We start from the raw sequence: 21,308 nt of genomic DNA, 5'->3' as shown, positions 1-21,308 counted from the left end.
TCCCAGTTTTGCCCAGCAACTGATCTTTACTAAACAAATCTGCACCTTCTATAGGGAAGTGGAGATGGACACACGCCCACAGGGAACTAGCTAGCTGGGGGCTAGCCTGAACCATATCACTATCCTTGGACGCCTCACACACTAACCACCCATCTAGCTGCTCTGAATTTCCTAGTCAGTGTGCACACCTCACCAACTCACACCCTGCAATGTGACTTAGATTTCTCATCCTCATTTGGGAAGGCTTCACTATAATTGTACGGTGTTATAATTTTATTACATTGTAATCTTGAATAAAAAACATTACACAGAGACGCACATATGTGCACACATATACACCTGCTACACATGGACAAACTCCCACCCAGATGCACACATGTATGTTCACACACACAAAGATGCTCTCAAGTGTGCTTGTACACATGTACAGGTGCATACGCATGTGCACAGAGGTACACAGGTGTACACACACATCCACACGATGACATATTCTCTCTCTCTCTCTCTCTCTCTCTCTCTCTCTCTCTCTCTCTCTCTCTCTCTCTCTCTCTTTCACACAGGCACACAGAGAGAGGGGGAAAATACATTCCCATACAGTTCACTTTGGACCTTCTTTTTACATCTATGATAGTCTGCTTTTGAATCACCTGGATGAGTCTAAAGAAACATTTAAAAAGTTAACTCAAATAGATCTGACTCCTTTACAGAAATTTAGCTTTTTAACAGATGAGTTCATGTGGAATTTGAAAGTTTAAAACCAAACCTGTTCTGAAGCTTTCTTTGAAACATGAATATACTTTTAAAATAATAATGCACTAAAAATAATTTATTACTGAGGATTAAACAAAGTCACATTTATTTAAACTGCATAGTATGTATTCTATATTAGCCAACTATTAAAGACTATTTAAAATCTATTATTTATATTAGTCAGTCTAGACACAATATTCAATACTCTATATAATTCAGTTTCTTCATTAATAAAAACACGGGGGAGAATTCCCCAGAAATGTTAAGGGTTACAGGAAAGACTCCCTTGGAAAGAGCCTGGCTAAGCTAATTTGAATTGCTAACTTCATGTATGCCAGATAAGCTTCATAGCATCCTCAAACCATAATCAAACCACTGTTACAGCCAGAGAGTGTCTTTAATAATGTAACACACAGTTCTTCAGAAGTGACCGGGTTTGCTGGCATTTTAGTGTTGCATTTAGAGAAAACAGGTCTTGAAATTTTCATGATTACATTGTCTTAATAAATATTTAAACAGTGGGGTCATCTGAGTCCCCAGCGAATATGAATGGAAGGCATACCAGGCATGTGCATTTCTTACAGCCATCTGTCCAGGACTCAAACTCTCGGTAGGTGGTTCCCTTCATGGTGCATGTCCGCTCACAATAGCACTGATCCAGCCTGTTCATTCGTTGTTCAGCCCTAGACAACTATGGCACAAAGACAGGGCTCACCACTACAGCCACTTGGAAATGCAGAGCACTCTAGCAGGCATCTAATTGTGTTAAATGAATAGCAATAACAATGGGCTGTGCCCACCATTGATTATTATAAGTATATTAAGCCATCACAAATTATTTTATATATATATATATATATATATATATATATATATATATATATAAAACCTGTAAATTCTTAAAGAAGCATTTCCCAATACTTTATGTATGAAAAGTTTACCTTTAAAACAAAAATCATAATTTACAAGACAAAAATTGAGGCTAATTAAGAATAACACCATCCACAGTGCAAGGAAGAACTTTTCATTTTTAAAAAGCATTTAATTCCAATAATATGTTTACTCAAGTAAAAAAAATTGGAATTTACACCATATAAATAACAAATTGCATACACACACAGCCTTCAGAAAATCCTTCAGTACTATGCAAACTTTACAATTTGGTAAACTTGTCAGTCACCTTGGGATGTGCTTCAGACTTTAGTGAAGGAACCTACAATTATAGCATAACAGCTAAAAACTGTCTGGAGCCATTTCCTTGACCCAAATATGGTGTCCATACTCTTTACATTGTCTTTCCACATTCTTGCTTATAATGAATAATAATAATAATAATAAATATATAATAAAAATAATTATAATAGAAATATAAATATAATAGAAAAATAAATAATAGAAAATATCTATAAATAACAGTATTATTATGTAATATGAAGAAATAAATAAAAACTAGGCAATGATAGATCTTGCAGCAGTTAAGCAGAGTAAAAAACAGGTATTCTGTTCCATTCCTGATTTACTGAGCCATTTGTTATACAGATGGCTAGGATTTAAATATTTATAAACCATAATAAACATTATAATCTTTTTCCTTGAGCAAAACTTCCAATTCAGTCCCAGTAAATTGTATGAAGAATGTCTCAAAGATGAAAATCTATGGTGATAAAAGGAGCTATTGAAAGTCACATGACTGTGGAGCATTCTCAGTGTATTTCTGAGTCATTTTTACCTTGGCTGATGTCTTGGATAAAATATCCTGCAGCTCCATGATTTTCTGTACAAGTCCATGGAAGTCGTTGCATGTTGGACAGGCTGCAATTACAAACGGCACATTGATCAAGCTGTATTTATAAGGGGTTCAATCTGATTAAGTCTGTGCTGACAGCCAGTATGTATGAACTCCAATCCCAAACTGGCATTCTGGACAAAATGAAGCAAGAGGCACACTTTCATCCAACATACAGTGCAGGACTAACAGACTTACTTCGATTAAGATCCGGGCACTGAGCAATGAACCCCTGGGGCATGACAAGTATTTGCACATCTTGCATTATTCCCTATGTATGAAAAAAATGAAAAAAAGCATTATTTTCATTTACCTAAATTATGCTCAATAGTCAAGTTCGTGAGGAAAAATATTAAAGAACAGATCTACCCAAACCCCTTGATCTAGAACCTTCCTGGGTATATTCCTAACCAGCCCATGCCAGGGAAGGAGATTCATCAGGCAAAACAGAGAATTAGCCAGTTAGCTTCTCCTTGGTAATGTTTTTAAAGATTAAATGTCAAGATTCCAGGATGTGGCCACAGTCTTAGTGTTTTGAGAACTCATGTTTAGCTCACTACAGAAGCAGCACTTCCGAGTGACCTTTAACAATCAATATAAGAATCACTCTGGGCTTTATCCCCACAGACCTGAGACAAGTTTCGCGTGGACAATGATCAGAAGGAAAAGGGTGGATAAACTGAGTCACGAAAGCTATGCCCACTTGAACATTTCTCATTTTTTCACTGAGATTTTATTTTTTTAAAGTTGATCTCACAAATCAGAAAGGATGATGGATTTAGTAAGCAGGTAAAGCAAGGCTTATTTTAGAGCATTTAGGGACGCAGAAAGTTCAGCATGCACCTATTTAAATGCCAGCTGCAAATGGCCCACTGTACACAGGACGCTTTGCATTCACAGGCATCCTTAGCCACTACACAGCTTGATGGGCTCAAAGCAAGGCCAGTGGTAACAGAAACACCTCATCTAACATATCCCAGCCTTCCCCCTTCCCCACCACCCCGTCTCTCATCAGCTTCATGTACTTTCATTGTATTTAACTTTAACCTCCTGAAAAATGCAAAGCAGAAAGTCTAGTCATGGGGACTACACCAGTATGTTATGAAGAGTATAACATCCTTATAAAGATTTACCACCCAAATCGTGATCTGTGTTTCTTCTACGTATTTACTGTGATTAGCAGCGTGTGTCAACGTGAGTGACAACATTTTAGTACACAGTGCGGCAATTACTAGATCTGTTCTTGATTTTGGATTAGGGAAGTAGTTTGGGTGATGCTATGGCTTGGCAGAAGCAACGTGAAAAATCAGACTGGTGTGTACAGCATGGACTGCACACCTCTAATGCGCACTGTTCTCGGACCACAATAAAGACAGCAAGTCACATAGCTCTATACAAATAATTGATGTGTGGGGACTGTGAGGCCACAGCTGAGCTCCAAGATGGCCATAATTAAATAGAGAGCGATTTGGAACTCTCAGCATGCATCTGTCATCCCTTGCATGGGAAAGGAGCACTGATTCTTAGGGTTTTAAAAGAGTGGAATCAATTCCCCACATCTGTCACCCACCAACGCCTGGCTTTGGGCAGGTTACTTCACCTTTCTGGATAGGTTGATGCACATTTATAAGAAGGAGAAAAGACCCTCGTCATCATTTTCAAAGTGAGGGATTAAATGGAATAGTTTAGTCAAACCATCTGGTTTCCAGAGAATGGGTAATGTCAAGTAAGTGTTGGAACATTATGTACTGGGCTTAGAATCTTGAACTGACTGGTGCCTCCCTGCTCACTAAGTCCACAGGTTGGACATCCTTCTCATTCTCTTTTTTTTTTTTTTTTTTTTGTCAGAGCTGAGGACCGAACCCAGGGCCTTGCGCTTGCTAGGCAAGCACTCTACCACTGAGCTAAATCCCCAACCCCTTGTTCTCTAATTTGACAATGGTCACAGCCCTGGGGAAGTGCTCACACAACAGGCAGCAGGCAACCATTTCCCTGGCCTTTATTTATATATCCTCAAGACTTCCAGGCATTCAGTTGGAATACCATTTGATCCTCTCCAGTGAGGAAATACAGAATGCTTCTAAGTTCTCACTAGAGATAAATTTTGACTGCTTTCTGTTTTAAGGGATTGGTGCACAAGAAAACTGTGAGTAATGTTTCTAACCCTGGGTTACTAATGTCTCTGTAAAAGCATCATCACGGGTGACATTTCAGTGGCAGAATGTTTATTTCTATGTTAAAATTTTCTATTTTTACTATTTTGAATTCGTAATTTCAAGAATGTCATAATGATCACTAGTTACGGCCTGATTGTCATCTGCATAATATATAAAGATCAAATGCAAATGGGTAGTGATTTTGACCAGTTTAAGAATGTTCTAGTATGGGGCTGGAAAGATGGTCCAGTGTTAAGAGCACTGTCTGTTCTTTCAGAGGACCTAGACTCAGTTCCCAGCACCCATATGGCAGCTCACAACCATCTGTAACTACAAGTGATCTGATTCTCCCATGTAGACATAAATAAAAATAATTAATCATTAAAAATGCTCTAAGAAACAGAAATAGAAAACAAATAGAAACACATACAAATAAAAACACACAAACAGAATTGTTTCATGCTATAAAAAGTGAAACGTACTTTTGCAAACTCATTAGAATTTATTTCCATTTCTAATTCATGCTCAGATTTGAGCCAAAAGATACCTTAAAATATCCATGTGCGTTATTTCTCTGTCCCAACCAAAACGTGGTGCCCACAGGAAAGTCTGTGGAGGGCATTTCCACCACTCGTTCATAGATTCTGAAAGACAGAATATCAGAGGAAGGCCATGAGCACACAGGGATCTCTTAGAGTCTTCCAATTCTTGAAATGAGAATGATTCACTTACTTATTGCAGTCGACGTGTAAAATTAAATGGGAGGCACTGATGGCTAAGGAGAGCTTGTGCCACTTGGCATCAGCCAAAATATAAGGGAACACTTCCGTGTGAGGACGGTGAGTGCCGGAGCGGTAATGCAGTCTGATCTCATTCCGATGGCCACTGCTTTCCAGTTCCAGGTACCTTCACAGAGAAGAGCCACAGGGGACACATCAAAGGTAAAGTCCAACAATGACTACGTTAGCTGCTGTCTCCAGAAAGCTGGTTCTATTCTCCCTACAAATACAACCAGACATTCCAAGTAAGAAGCACAACAAACAGCAGGCGATAGTAGAGCATATGTGATATGAAAGGACAGGGGGAGAACACTGTGAGCTAAAGGTTTAAGTGGGAAAGGGTTGGGGCTGGGGAGAAGGAGGGGGAAGGAGAAGGAAGGAGGAGAAAGGAGGGGGAAGAAGGGGGAGGAGGGGGGAGGAGAGAAGTGTGTTGACTAAAACTAAGGCCACAGTGAGAAGCTCTATGAAAACCCATTAGTTAGTAATTTAATATATACACATTATATATTAGCTATATAATCTAACATGTGTATATGCATGCATGTATATAGGTATGTATCAACAGAAGTAATCCCACATTTGAGAGCAATGCCGCCCCCAGAAGACATGGGTTGTTGACTGAAAGTCTCAGTGGGAAGTACAGGTTACCTTCCCACAAGTTATTGGTCAGGGAGGCCCTAGAGACACCTGAAACAACACCAGCTATGCCATTGCTTTTGGTTACCCACCATAACTAGACAGCAAGACCCTATTGCTGAAGTCACCACACACTATTTTGTTTCAGGACATAGAGAAATCGATGCTGAACTGATGGGGAAAATCTCCCTACTGGCTAGATTTCATGGTACAAGAAGGTTCCATGCAGGTTTGTGAGGAAGAAAAGACATCAATGTTATCATCCAGTTCTAGACTCTGCCTGCTGCCATACTCATCTGTCAGGCAAGTGTGCCTACTGTGTACTAGCGACAGGACTGTCGATGGGAGTGACCAACTGCTCTCTTGATTGGATTTGAGGCTTGTACCACAGAGGTAATTCATGCCTTATGCTATTAACATGGTCAAAAGTCATGGCTATGAAATTCATAGGCCATAGGGGGAAAATGATGTTGTTTTACTAAATGATCATGCCTTCTAAATATTTATGTTTGCATCCACAGAGTCCTGTTGCTCTCAGCCTTGGTCGGAGAAGCCTCTAAGTGACAGTAGGTAGTGGTTAATGTAGCGATACGGACTGTGCAACGTGCTAAAAATAGCAACTGTGAGTGTGCTCAGCTGTAGGAAGACAACTACACCACACCACTACCACCACCACCCCAAGGCTCGGGGAGAATCACAGAGGAGTGACGGAAAGAACACGAGAACTGAAGAATGAGCAGGACTGCTGTGAAATTCTGTCTTCTGAACATGACACACATGGACTCACAGTAGCTGTTACTACCTTACACAAGATCTGTGCAAGATCAAGCCAGTAAAAATTCCAGAACATAACTTAGAAGGATGAAATCTCATGGTTTGCCAGCCCAGACAAAGAACTATAGGCAACTAATGACTGCTGAGAGAGGGAGAAATGACCTCTTCCAAAGATGAACCCCCTAATTGGTTATCCAACACAGAGTGATTAGTCCATCCCAAAATCATATACACACAAGCAAAAAAAATAGACACAGAAGGCTGCATTATATATTTATGTATATATACAAATATAGCAATAATAATGAAAGAAAAGGAGATGTCAATTTGAGAGGGAGTGAAGGGCTAAAAGAAGGGCTAGCTAGAGGGAGGAAAGGTAAGGGGGAAAAGTAATTAAAATTATATTTTAATTTTAAAAAATTCTAGCATGGAAGGGGTGCTCCAGAGGCTTCACACCTACCTGAGAACTACTGTGAATTGATGGCTGCTGTGAAAGAGGGAGTCAGTTATCTTTAGGACTGTGGTCATAGGTTTCCAACCCTCCAGGGAATGACCCCACACCCAGGCACATATGGCGGCACTCATTGGACTCAGTGGATGAATTAAAAAGAAATAAATGAGCCGGGCGGTGGTGGTGCACACCTTTAATCCCAGCACTCGGGAGGCAGAGGCCGGCGGATCTCTGTGAGTTCGAAGCCAGCCTGGTCTACAGAGGGAGTTCCAGGAAAGGCGCAAAGCTACACAGAGAAACTCTGTCTTGAAAAACCAAAAACAAAAAAGGAAGAAATGAAAAGAAAAGGAGGAAGTTAGGAGAGAGATGTGATGGAGACTCTTGTAGGGCAAGTGAGAGTGAGAGAGGAGTGGATATGATCACAAAGCATTGTGTACATGCATGAAATTTTTAAAGAAAAAATAAAAATTTAAAAACCAGTAAGAAGAAAGAAGAGGAGAAAACATTAAATTGGTTATCCAAAAGCCACAAACTGAAGGCTACTTTTACAATTTAGTTTTAATTGATATTGTAATAAATTTATGAATTTGTGATATAATGTTTATTTTAATGAATGTTAAAAAGGTAATTTGAACAATTAGCATACTCACCACATAAAACATTTATCATTTTTTATGGGGATAACATTCACAGTCATTTCTTCTAGTGGTTTTTAAACATACAGTAAAGTATTAACAATCATTTACTGTATTTTAGAGTACTAAAAGTTATTCTTATTTAACTCTAATTTTCCAGCTATCAACCAGCTTCTCTCCATTCTCCCTTCTGTCGTACACTTTCATTCTCTGGTAACACTTATTCTGCTTTACACTTCTAAGGAGTCAACAGTTTTAGCTTCCACTTTTGAGAGAGAATATATATCAGTTGTCGTTTTATACCTGGGTTTATTGCATGTACTGTAGTATATTCCAGAGAAATCAAATGACTAAATTTCATTATTTTTATGACTACTTTTTCTTACCATTCTACATTCAGTTAAGCTGATTCCGTATCTTGCAAATATAAATACTGCTGCAGAAGCCATGGAAGTGAAAACAGCCTTCACACATCAAGTCCCTCCTCTTTGGATATGTACTCAATAATATGGTGGGATGTTTTCAGGAATATCATATGGTTTTCCATGATGGATAAATTATTTTTCGCTCTCACTAAGGGTGTATGAGTTCCCTTTTCTCCATATCCTCAGCAATATCTGTTATCTTTTGAAAAAGAACCACACCTCATGGTTGAACATTTTTAAGATGATAATTTTATGAATACACTTTACCTCATCATGTAACAACAAATGCTCATTACTTTATCAATTCAACTAGTTAGTTCTTTAAGGATAGAAAAGCATTTTCTTTTTTAAAATAATTAACATCTGCAAACATACCACACACTTCTATATACCTGGTAATTCTCAACATACTGAGACAAGAGCCACACTGCTGCAATCAGGCACCCTCCTCTAGACAGTAGTAGAAATGCTAATTATATTGAAGTCCTACATTTGAAAACAGTGACAGCTCACTGATGGTAAAGAAGACAGCATCCACCCCAGATGACAAACTCTTAGTCACAGGTGCAGCAGCAAGTGGCCCTACACACAGGCCTTGAACTCACAGCTCCACTCTGTCCCTTACTGCTGCCTATGACCTGGCCAGATGGCCTGACCTATCACCGCTTCCATTTTCTCATGTATACGATGAAGATGCAACATCATATATACATGAAGTAGGAAACACTGAGTGGTGTTAATGCTTCACCAGTCAATACGTTTATAAAGGCTACCTTAAGGCAGCTCTGGAAATAACAAGCAAACTAAATACATTTTAAAACATTTTTAATTTTATTCTTGAGATCATATAATTACATCATTTCTCTCTTCCTTTCCCTCCCTCCAAACTCTCCAATAAACCACTCCTTGCTTTCTCTCAAATCCATGGCCTCGTTGTTTTAGTAATTGTTGCATGTGCGCGCGCACACACACACGCACATACACACACACAAACATACACACACACACACACACATATATATATATACCAAAATTATAACCTGCTCAGTCTGTATAATGCTACTCATATGTATGTTCTCAGGGCTGACCACTTGGTACCAGATAACTAATTGGTGTGCTCTTCCCCAGAGAAGACTCTTTCTCCAGCTTTCAGCATCCTTTGGTTGCCTGTAGTTCTTTTAAGTGAGAACCTGCAGATTTCAGGAGACCAAAGCTAGGAGCAAAACAGGGGAATAATCCACTCACAGAAAAGGGGACCACAGTGGTAGAAAGGGAGCTGTAGCAAAGTCGGTAAAATCTAAAATCTAAAAAGGAATGCAGTGGTCTGACAGAGGCACAAGCATTGTGAGTGTGGTGGCATTGGTCATTCCATGTGGAAAGCTATGTACCCAGCTGCGTCCAGTCATTCTCTCAGACGCCAGAGATGTGAAAAGAGGAAGGATTGTGCACATTGGCTGGCATCCCTTATAAAAACCACATTGACCCTAGTCATGTTAGTCTGTTTGTTTTTTATGGTACTCGGTCACCAGCAAGGCAAAATAATTCAGAAATTGAAGAGACCACGTAATGTTAATTTTGTCTCCACTGTACTAAGTGTGGCAATGGAAAAGTTAAAATTCTCTTAAACTTCACGCTCCTTCCCTATCAAGTGGGGACAATGTGAGTGGAAATCTCACACAATTGTTAACAGAATTAAATTAAAAATGATCCAATATGCATATTGTGTGGTTCTGAACAAGGAATAAACACTTTGCACACATCAGTGTGATGATTTACAGTTCCTATGGGGTGGTGATGCTTTCTATGGAAACACCATGAAAATTTCACACTGGATTGTATCTTGAGTAAATGTGAATCTCTGGGACATAAAGTACTTTAATAAGAATCTACCCAAGTAATGATACTGCAGTTTCATCTATGATAGTCCATCAAAAGAGCCATCCAGATGGCGTGAATGCATCCAGAGACTTACAACTGACGGCTTCTGAGGAACTTCATTGTTAATAAAAATACCTTTCTCACATGAAGGCACAAAGAAAAGATGTTTTTACACAATAATAAGCTGTTAGTTTAATTACTTTTGAAAATATCTTCATGGTCTGTACTGAGAATGTGGCCTTGAACAAGACAAGCAACGCTGAAGCTTAGAGCCCCTCAGTAATAAATACATAATGAAGGAGAAGGTTTGTCATGTCACAGTCAATGAGAACAGGACACTGGAAGTCTTGCTGGAAAAAGTTTCATGAATAAGATATCCAGGTGTCGTAGCTACATCACCAAGAGAAAAAATCAGTAGCAATTGCAATTAATTCACAAATGAAGTCCCAGCATCCAACATCCTGGCTTTAGTATCAACCCCTCCATCATATAAGACAGCTACACACTAAATAAAGGGGATGTATTACTATTTATGGGGCCAACAAGACAGAATAATTCTAGGACTGGAGGGAGTGGAGGAAGCTCTGAAGAGGAGTGAAGTCCTGAGTGACTGCGTGCTGTTGACATGGGCTCAGAGGGTGGCAAGGCCTTCCGTGGGTCCAAGTAGGAGTATGTGCAAAAAATGTCCCGTTTCCAATGTGGCCTTGAACTCACAGAGATCCAGAGGGATTTCTGCCTCTGGAATTCTATGATTAAAGGTGTGAGTGCCACCATTTTCTAGCCTCTGTATCTAGTGGCTGTTCTGTCTCTGACCCCAGATAAGTTTATTAGGGTGCACAATATTCTGGGGAACACAGTACCATCTCAGTGTAACACCAAGCCCAGGCAACAAGACCATTATTAGTATACTGGCTAGTTTTATGTCAACTTGATGTCAACAGAGAAAATGCCTCCATAAGGTTGAGCTGTAGGCAAGTCCATAGGACATTTTCTTATTTGGTGATTGATATGGGAGGACATAGCCCATCATGGGTAGGGCCACTCCTGGGCTGGTCATCCTGGATTATATAAGAAAGAAAGCCGGTGGAGCAGCCTAGTAAGAACACCCCTCCATAGCCTCTGCATCAGCTCCTGTCTCCAGATTCCTGCCCTGTTTGAATTCCTGTCCTGACTTCTATCAGTGATGAGCAGTGATGTGAAAGTGTAAGGCAAATAAACCCTTTCCTCCCTAAGCTGCTTTAGTCATGGTGTTCATTACAACAATAAGACAAGTAGTCCTGTTCTTCCTCCTGCTTTTGTATACTTTATGAAGTTAATTCTAACATTATTATAGCTCAAAAGATTGTGGAGGTATGTGTGTATGTATATGCATGTTTATTTGTATGCACGTGTGTGTGCATGTGTATGTGTGCATGTTCATGCAAGTATGCACGTCAAGTGCTTTGCAACTAGTCATTTACCCTTTCTCCTGCCTTTTCTTCCTATAAGGCATAAATATTTAGCTTGGAGTCACAGATGCACTTCATCAAATTTGTGACCCCCTTATATAATTCACAAGCCATGTTAATCCCAGAAAGCAAGCCTTTAATCCCAGGGAGTGGTGGTAGAAAGCAAAAAGGTATATAAGGCGTGAGGACCAAAAACTACAAGAATTTGGCCTGGTTAAGCTTTTAGCTGGTTAAGCTTCAGCCTTTCGAGCAGCACTTCAGCTGAGAGCCATTGGGATGAGGACACAGAAGCTTCCAGTCTGAGGAAACAAGACCAGCTGAGAAGTTGGCCAGGTGAGGTTAGCTGTGGCTTGTTCTGTCTCTCTGATCTTCCAGTATTCACCCCAATAACTGGCCTCAGGTTTGATTTTATTAATAAGAACTTTTAAGATTCATGCTACAGTACACACCTTTAATCCCAGTACTATGTAGAGCAGTGGTTCTCAACCTTCCTAATGCTGCAACCCTTTGATACAGTTCCTCATGTTGTGATGACCCCAACCATAAAATTTTCATTTCTACTTTATAACTATAATTTTACTGCTGTTATGAATCATAATGTAAATATTTGTGTTTTCCAATAGTTTTAGGTGACCCCTGTGAAAGGGTCATTTGACCACAAAGATGTGACCACCCACAGGTTGAAAACTATTGATGTAGAGACAGGCAGAAGATATCTGTGAGTTCAAGGCCGGTCTGACCCACATAGTGAGTTCCTAGGCAGCCAGGGCTACATAGAGCAATCTTGTCCCAAAACAAAACAAATAAAAAACGATTATTAATGTGTAGCTGGAGAATTTCTCTCTAGCTCCTGCCACCAAGTCCCGCCAGTTCCAGAGCCCACTTATAAAATAAACACACAGACGCTTACATTATTTAAACTGCTTGGCCATTAGCTCAGGCCTGTCATTGTCTAGCTCTTACTCTTATATTTAGCCCATTTCTATTAATCTTTACTTTGCCACGTGGCTCATGGCTTACCGGTACTTTATATCTTTTTTGTCCTGGCGGCAGCTGATTGGTCAATAAATAAATCACTGATTGGCCAGTGGCCAGGCAGGAAGTATAGGCAGGACTAACAGAGAGGAGAATTGAGAGAACAGGAAGCTGGGTGAGAGAGACACTGCCAGCCGCCACCAAGACAAGCCGCATGTGAAGATCCCGGTAAGCCACGAGCCATGTGGCAAGGTATAGATTAATGGAAATGGATTAATTTAAGCTGTAAGAACAGTTAGCAAGAAGCCTGCCACGGCCATACAGTTTGTAAGCAATATAAGTCTCCGTGTTTACTTGGTTGGGTCTGAGTGGCTGTGGGACTGGCGGGTGAGAGAGATTTGCCCTGACCGTGAGCCAGGCAGGAAAACTCTAGCTACATTAATGGACTCCTTAGGAGGAAAATACCAACACTTAGATTTTTATATGTGTTATTTATTGTCTTTCTATTTGATCATAAATTACCCTTCCATGTCAATGAAAATAGAGTGGTATCCTTTTTAAGGGGTGCATGGTATTTCATAATATAGTCATACCATAATTTTTTAAAAGATTTATTTATTCATGTATTTTGTGTATATATCAGAAGAAGGAATCTGATCCTACTGCAGATAGTTGTAAGCTACCACGTGGTGGCTGGGAATTGAACTCAGGACCTCTGCAAGAGCAGTCAAGTGCACTTAATCACTGAGCCCACTGAGACATCTCTCCAGACCTAGCCATACTACAATTTAAACTCTAATTTCTTATTAATGTTTCCAATTTTCATTCTCTATAAAAGTGCTTCAATACATATTTTTCTATGCACTTATACAATTATCATCTTGGAATAAATTATCAAAAATTAAATTGCTAGTTCAAATGTCATACTCATTTCAAGGGATTCATTATATTCACTCCCTCATTAATTCATCCAACAATTTTTATTTGCTATTTTTTTAGAGATCAGCTGTAGTCACTGAAAATACAAAAGCAAACTAAGGGCATAAAAAGAGACATATCAAGGTATATTAAAATAAATAAGGACATTTTATGAAATAAATAGGTTTCATGGTGCTTTTTTTTTCTTCAAAATCAAAAAAAAAGTGAGATAGGGAAGGAAAAATATGTAGAAGTGACACAGGAAACCCAGGTGAAGTCATGCAAAGAAAGTGACATCTGGTGAAATCCTGGAGAGCAGTGACCCTGGGAGAGTAGGAAGCTTCATGAGCTCAAGGAACAATAAATAATCCAGTGTAAGAGGTCAGGCAGAAAGGTAGAGGATGGCAGGGAGACAGGCCACGCAGGGAACAGCTTAATACAATGACTGTACACAGCCGTGAGTTCTTGGGAGCAAGTAGCTGCATTGTTGGTACATCGCAGAGATGGTGAAAGCTGGGGCTTCATTCTAGGGCTTTCTTATGCCAGGAAAGGTAAGAAGAATGGACGAACTCTGCAGACATTAGAAAGGGAGAACAATAGAGAGAGTCTTTTTTCAGGATTAATATGCAAGAGAAACAAAGGTGAATAAGGAAAACTGGCATGGTTTTTAGTCTGAGCACTGAAAAGCAAATGGTTACCCTTCAGAAATGGGAAAGATTTGAGTAAGGTTGCCCAAAGTGATGATCCCAGGTTCTGACTTGCACAGCTACGTAATCCAAAGATCCAAGGGAAGATGAGGAGCTCACTGGATATGTATGTCTCAAGTGCAATGACATCATCTCATTAACTCATTTCTGGTAGGTCCACTTCTAGATTTTCCATTATGTTTATCCATATTTTTCTAAAACAATCTCTTCAAATTTCTTCAAGTTCCTGTCATGTCAGTTTCTTCAATCTCTTTCTCCAAAGAGCCATCCATCTCTTTCACTGTCCCTTTGTGTTGTGATTTTAGACTTGACTTCATCAATTTTGCTCTAATCTTTGTTATTTATTTCCTTCCACTAATTTTGGTCATGATATGGTATTGTCTTTATTAAGTTATATATTTGAGAGCTTTCTACATTTTTATGCGAACATTCACTGCAAAAACATCGCCCAATTGGCAGGACGAGTTCTGCTCAGGAAAGGAAACAGCCAGAATGTGAGCAGTGAAGCCAGGGTAGAGGGAATCGAAAGCCTAGCGAAGTGCCGCTCAGAGTTCAATAGGATGGAGACTCAGAATTGAGAACAGGGACATCATGATGACTTCAAGTGAAGCAGTAAAGCTGTGCCTGAGTGGAGTGAACCCAGTAAAAAGCAAGAGGGGGCACAAGGGGGCAGCTAAAAGAGACGAATGTGACATCAACAGGAAGATTGGGTTTTATTGCTTTGAAAATATTTATACACTGAAAACATACACCAGAGACGAGACAAAACCAAAACACTAGAAAAGATGTATAGTCCTGCAGCAGTGTCCTTGAAACAGGACAGGATCTGCAATACAGCTGCAGAGGCGGCCTTTGTTAGGGTCATGGACAGGGAAGGCAAATAAAGCCTCTGAGAAGACAAAAAGACACACATGGTTACAGTCAGCAGTGGGAGCAGCTTCGGAAACTCTCTTTTGTTTTCTTTTAGGGCTCAATTCATCCTCTAAGTGAGGACACATGGGTTAGCAGTACAGAAGCGAAGATGTGAAACATTTGTCTGGGCTGAGAGAGCAAATGGACTAAAGGGTAAAATGGAAAGGATGCATTTGCAAGCAGTCAGATGATGCATTAAGACTGCTCAGTAGAGGTCAGCCACAAGGGTACAACTGAGGCAGAGAGATGGGTCGATAGTGTAGGGATGGCCAAACAAGTACTAAATTCATGGCCAATTCTTTGAGCACGTGTGGGTGGGTAAAGTGGATTCGAGGTCCCACGGCAAATACAAGGAGTTCCACTGCCACATTGGTCACTGACTTCATTGTCTGCTAAAGCGACCCACACATGTAACTCTCAATGGCTCTCCTGCTTTTCACACAAATTACTAGATTCAATCCTTTCAGTACATCTTTTGGCTTACTCATAACACAGTTTTACTGATAATTATTATAGACGCATTGATGGGCAGTGTTAAAAAATCACAAATATTGGAATATGAACATTCATATTCATGTTCATAAGAAGCCATGCTACAATATTCTATCTTCTAATAGATCTCTGGAATTCATCTTATAGCATTTTAGTGAAAATGTTAGTATCACTCTTCCTACTGGGCACTGTCTTGCGACTGAGTATGTATGTGTACATATGTGATGTGCACACATGCATGTACATGTGCTCACATTTAGGAATCAGGATTGAGACAGCCTTCAAAGGCAAATGAGAAGCTGTCATATTTTCCACACCCTGGAACAAATTTCACAAATGTTTGTTCCTTGGAGATCTGAAAAACCTCACACTGAAAAGACAGTGAAGTTAGGGTCTGAGGACTTCAGGTTTAAAATGCGAAGGGATCAAACACGGACAGTTTTCCTGTTTCCACCATTCCTCCTAATTTTCTGCATTGTCTGCTACTTGGTATTCTAATTATGTCATATAGAAAATCATTTGTTACATCCAAATTTTCTAAAATAATAACACAAAGTTATACATCAGTATTATTTATGTTTTAATCAACATTGTTCCTATTTGTTGTGTTATTTAGTTTTATTGGTGGAATCTAGCTTTGAAGACTAAGCAGCTCCCAGGTCCCAGCCACTGTGGCAGGCAGGTGGCCGCTATTTTAAAGTGAGCCAGCCTAGTGGATACTTTTTGTAACATATACACTGTGTCCGTTCGGTTTCTCCAGAATCCCTCAAATGCACTTGCTATTAATATCTTCAGGTTTGTTTTTCTGTCTCCTTAGCTCAATTTTGGTAGTAGGTCCACTTCTAGATTTTCCATTATGTTTATCCACATTTTTCTAAAACAATCTCTTCAAATTTCTTCAAGTTCCTGTCATGTCGGTTTCTTCCATCTCTTTGTCCAAAGAGCCATCCATCTCTTTCACTGTTCCTTTGTGTTGTGATTTTAGACTTGATTTCATTAATTTTGCTCTGATCTTTGTTATTTATTTCATCCTGTTGATTTCGGTTATGATATGTTCTTGTTTATAGTAGGTTATGTATTTGAAAGCTTCCTGCATTTTCATGTGGGCATTCATTGCTAAAACATCTTTAGCATTTCTTTTGCTGTTATCCCAAATTGCTGTGGGATGTTCTGTATGGCAAATGTGTTGCTGATTAGTCAATAAATAAAGCACTGATTGGCCATTGGCTAGGCAGGAAGTATAGGCGGGACAAAGAGGAGAATAAAGCTGGGAAGTGGAAGGCTGAGTCAGAGAGACACTGCCAGCCGCCACAATGACAAACAGCATGTGAAGATGCCAGTAAGCCACGAGCCACGTGGCATGGTATAGATTTATAGAAATGGATTTATTTAAGCTGTAAGAACAGTTAGCAAGAAGTCTGCCACGGCCATACAGTTTGTAACCAATATAAGTCTCTGTGTTTACTTGGTTGGGTGTGAGTGGCTGTGGGACTGGCAGGTGAGAGAGATTTGTCCTGACTGTGGACCAAGCAGGAAAACTCTAGCTACACCAAATGTTTTGAGATTCTCTTCTTCCATTTTCATTTTTTAAGAATATTTAAAATTTTCCCTTCCAATTTGAAAAAGATTCACTGCTTGCTTAAAAGTTCAGTTTCCACATATTTATAAACTGTCTAAATCTTGCTGTTTCATCCCACTGTGATAAAAAAAGATTGTGGATATAATTTCTATTTTTTTCTATTTTTTTTAGTTCATTAAGAATTGTTTTTTGTCATAGTATACTCTCTTTTCTAGAGAAAATTCCATGTGCTAATTAAAAGAATGTGTATTCTGCAGCCTTTGGATGGAATGTTCTACAGACAACTGAAGTCCTTCAATCTATAAATGATAGTGTAAACATCATGTCTATTGATGTTTTTGTTTGGGTGGTCTGTCCAATAGTGAGGAGTGCAGCATCAAAATCCCCCCATTGCTGGACTGGAGCCTATTTTTCCTTTTATGTCTAATGGTGTCCTGTACAATTGGTAACTCCAACATTAGGTACAAAGACATCTATAAATGTTATATTTTTTGATGAATTTATCCCTTGATATCATGCAGTTACTTTCTCTGTCTCATCTTATTTATTTTAATATCTGTTTTATCAGATACTAATGCACCTGCATTTGCTCATTTCAAATTCTATTGGATTGGAATATCACTGTCACCCTTCAACCTGAATGTGCATCTCTTCTGATGATGTGGCTTTCTTGTAGGGAGTATATTATTGGCCCTTTCCTTTTGGGATTCATTTAGCCAACTTGTACTTTTTAATTGGCGAGTGAAACCATCTCAATTTAGTTATATCATTCAGAAAGTATGCCCTTACATATGTCATTTTGATTCTCAACTAGTTGTTCCAAACAGTTTTTGTTTATTTTGCTCCTATCATCTTCTGTGTGATGGTTTACTATATTGATGATGTTGGATTGTTTTTCTCCTCTAGTGAAATTTATACATTCATATGTTATCATAATGTTACTTTCATTTCTTCTACTTGCCAGGATAGGACTCCCTCAAGCATCTTTTGTATGGCTGGAAGGCTGATCATAAATTCCCTTAGTTTTTTCTTCCCTTGGAAAGTCATTACTTCTTTAATTTTGAAGGGTAGCCTTGCTGGAAATAGAAACCTGAGCTGGTGCTAAATTTCTTTCAGGATTTGAGACCCATCATTCCTGGCCTTGAGGGGTACCTGCTAGAAACATTTGTTCTTAGTCTAGGAGGACTGGCCTTAAACATGACAGTGGCTTTCTCTTGAAGATTTTAAAATGTGTCTTTGTCTCATGCTTTCAACAGTTTTACTCTAGGGTAACAGGGTGAGGATTCCTTCTTACCCTGTCTATTTGCACTTCTATAGACCTCTTGTACCTGGATGCCCAGCCCTTTCCCGATACTGGGGAAGTTTTCTTCTATGACTTCATTTAACAGGCCTTCACCTCACAGTTCACGTCTTCCCTTTGGATATGCTAATGATGAAGACATTTTCAGTGGCATCCCGAAGGTCTTCAATGTTCTCCTCACTGTTTTTTCTTTATGTCTCTATGAAAGCAATATCCTTTAAAAAAATATCTTTCTTTGGGCCCTGATATTCTTTTTCTTCTTTAGTATAAACTAACCTTGAAGCTCCCAAATGAACTTTTTAAAACCTGTCTTCCTGAGCTCATCATTTCTAAATTTTTATCTCCTGTGCTGGGGATGTAGCTCAGGGGTAGAGTCCTTGCCCAGAATACAGGAGGCCTTAGCATCCATCCATAGTACTGACAAACAACAACAGAACCATGAAGTTTGCCCTCTTTACCGAGTTCTCATTTGTGTCCTTCTTTGTCTTCTCAATTTCATTCAACTACCTGGATTCCTTTGGATCTTACTGAGTATTTAAAAAAAATGGGTGTGTTGGTGCACACCTATAATCCCAGTACTCAGTAAGGCAGAGGCAGGCAGACTGCTATGAGTTCCAGGCCAGTCTGGTCTGCATAGCTTGCTCTGGGCCAGCCAAGGCTCAATAGTGAGACACTGTCTTAAAAAACATCAAAACAAACATTCTTTTGAGTTCTTCCTTGGGATTTCATACACTCTGGTGTCTTTGAAATCTATTACTAGAAATTATGATGCTGAGGTATAGTCACAGCACTCTTTTTCATATTTCTTGTGTTCTTGTGTTAAGATTGCATATCTCATACTGCCTTGTCTTAATCACCTTAGTTACTGAACTGGATTTACAAGGAACCTTTTTTTGTCTCTCTTTTGTTTCTGTTAAACAAATCATTATTGTCTATATACATTCATGTTCATACCCTTCTTATGAAAACCATTGTCACATTTTATGAGTCTAAGACTTGACAAGGGCATTAGAAGAGAGAAAAATTAAAAACTAATTTCTTTCATAAAAAGTTATATAAAGCCTAAGCAATATTAGTAGATTTAATCTATTCATGCATACAGAAAACAGCCAAATGGGCTTAGAAAATTCAGGCTACTTTCACATTTCAAAGTCACTCAGTGTAATTCATCAAACACTCACAAAATGAGAAAAAAATAATTTTAATCAATAGAAATACATTTGATAAAATTTAAAGCCATTAATATTTTTTAATGTTGATGAGTAAATTCAAAGTTCTTTTATATGAGATGAAGTACACAAAAAAATCCAATAACTGGAACATATACTCAGTGTTGGAATGTCAAAAGGTATTTCCATGAGATAAAGAATAATGTCAGTCAGTTCATTTCTAGTTCATACAAAATTAAAGTACTGGGTGTCTCTGACTCTTGCCTGCTCTTGGGACCCTTTTCCTCCTACTGGGTTGCCTCACCCATCTTTTTTTTTTTCATTTCTTTATTAAGAAATTTTCTACTCAATCTACATACCACCCACAGATGCCCCTCCTCCCTTCTCCCACCCTGCAGCCCTCTCTCCCTAGCTACCCCACATCCCCACATCCCCCAAATCAAGGTCTTCCATAGGGAGTCAGCAGAGCCCGGCACATTGAGCCTAGGCAGGTCCAAGCCCCTCCCCACTGCACCAAGGTTGTGCAAGGCATCACACCACAGTCACCAGGCTCCCCAAAGCCTGCCCATGTACCAGGGACAGATCCCAATCCCCCTGCCTGGGTGCCCCCAAAACAGTTCGAGCCAAACAACCATCTTCCATATCTAGAGGGCCAAGTCCAGTCCCATGGGGGCTCCATATTCACTTGTCTACAGTTCATGGGCTTCCACTAGTGCGGCTGGTCATCTCTGTATGTCTTCCCATCATGATCTCGATATCCCCTGCCCGCAGAATCCCTCCTCTCTCTCATCGATTGGATTCCTAGAGCTCAGCCTGGCACCTGGCCATGGATCTCTGCATCTGCCTCCATCAGTCACTGGACAAAGGCTCTGTGATGATGGTTAGGGTATTCACTGGACTGGTCACCAGAGTAGACTAGTCCAGGCACCCTCTAAACCACTGCCAGTAGACCAAGGTGGGGTCATCTTTGTGGATTCCTGAGAGCCTCCCCAGCACCCTGCCTCTTCCTATCCCCATGATGTCCTCATCTATCATGGTATCTTCCTCCCTGCCCTTCCACTCTGTCCCTGTTCCAGCTCGACCCTCCCATTTCCCTATGTTCTCATGCCCCACTCCTCGCCCTCCGCCACCCCCCCTCCCAGTCGGCTCATGTAGATCTCTTCCATTTCTCCTTCAATGGGCCATCCATGTGTCCCTCCTAGAGTCTTTCCCTGTTAGCTAGCCTCCCTGGAGCTGGCTTCACCCATCCTTGATACAAGGGTTTGTGTCTGGTTTTATTGTATCTTGTTGTACTATATTTGGCTGATGTCCCTAGGAGGCCTGCTTTTTTTCTGTGGGGAGACTGAGGAAATGGATCTTGGGGAGAGGAGCGTTGGGGGTACTGAGAGGAGTAGAGGGAAGGGAAGCTGTGATAGGGATGTATTGCATGACAGAAGAATAAATATTTTTTTTAAGATAAAAGACCTGTAAATGAAGAAATATCACATCTTATTGGTAGTTAATATGACTATTAACTTGGAAAATAAAATTCTACAAAA

At 39.7% G+C, this 21,308-nt stretch overlaps 1 protein-coding gene across 2 annotated transcripts in view; it reads right to left on the bottom strand.

The window, feature by feature from the left end:
* Window positions 1–21,308, bottom strand: part of Nell2 (neural EGFL like 2) — a 345,435-nt gene that overhangs the window by 194,155 nt on the left and 129,972 nt on the right. For both annotated transcript variants that reach the window (XM_059247292.1, XM_059247293.1), the window contains exons 5-9: window positions 5,425–5,598; window positions 5,240–5,336; window positions 2,735–2,807; window positions 2,480–2,562; window positions 1,313–1,441 (exon numbers count right to left, since the gene is read on the bottom strand). In XM_059247292.1, the coding sequence (XP_059103275.1) occupies window positions 1,313–1,441; window positions 2,480–2,562; window positions 2,735–2,807; window positions 5,240–5,336; window positions 5,425–5,598 (556 nt within the window). The remainder of the gene's footprint in view (window positions 1–1,312; window positions 1,442–2,479; window positions 2,563–2,734; window positions 2,808–5,239; window positions 5,337–5,424; window positions 5,599–21,308) is intronic.

The sequence above is a fragment of the Peromyscus eremicus genome, chromosome 20 (genome assembly GCF_949786415.1).
Source record: "Peromyscus eremicus chromosome 20, PerEre_H2_v1, whole genome shotgun sequence".
Lineage (NCBI taxonomy): Eukaryota > Metazoa > Chordata > Mammalia > Rodentia > Cricetidae > Peromyscus > Peromyscus eremicus.
Note: the sequence above shows the minus strand (reverse complement) of the source record. Positions and strands in the feature narration are given on the sequence as shown.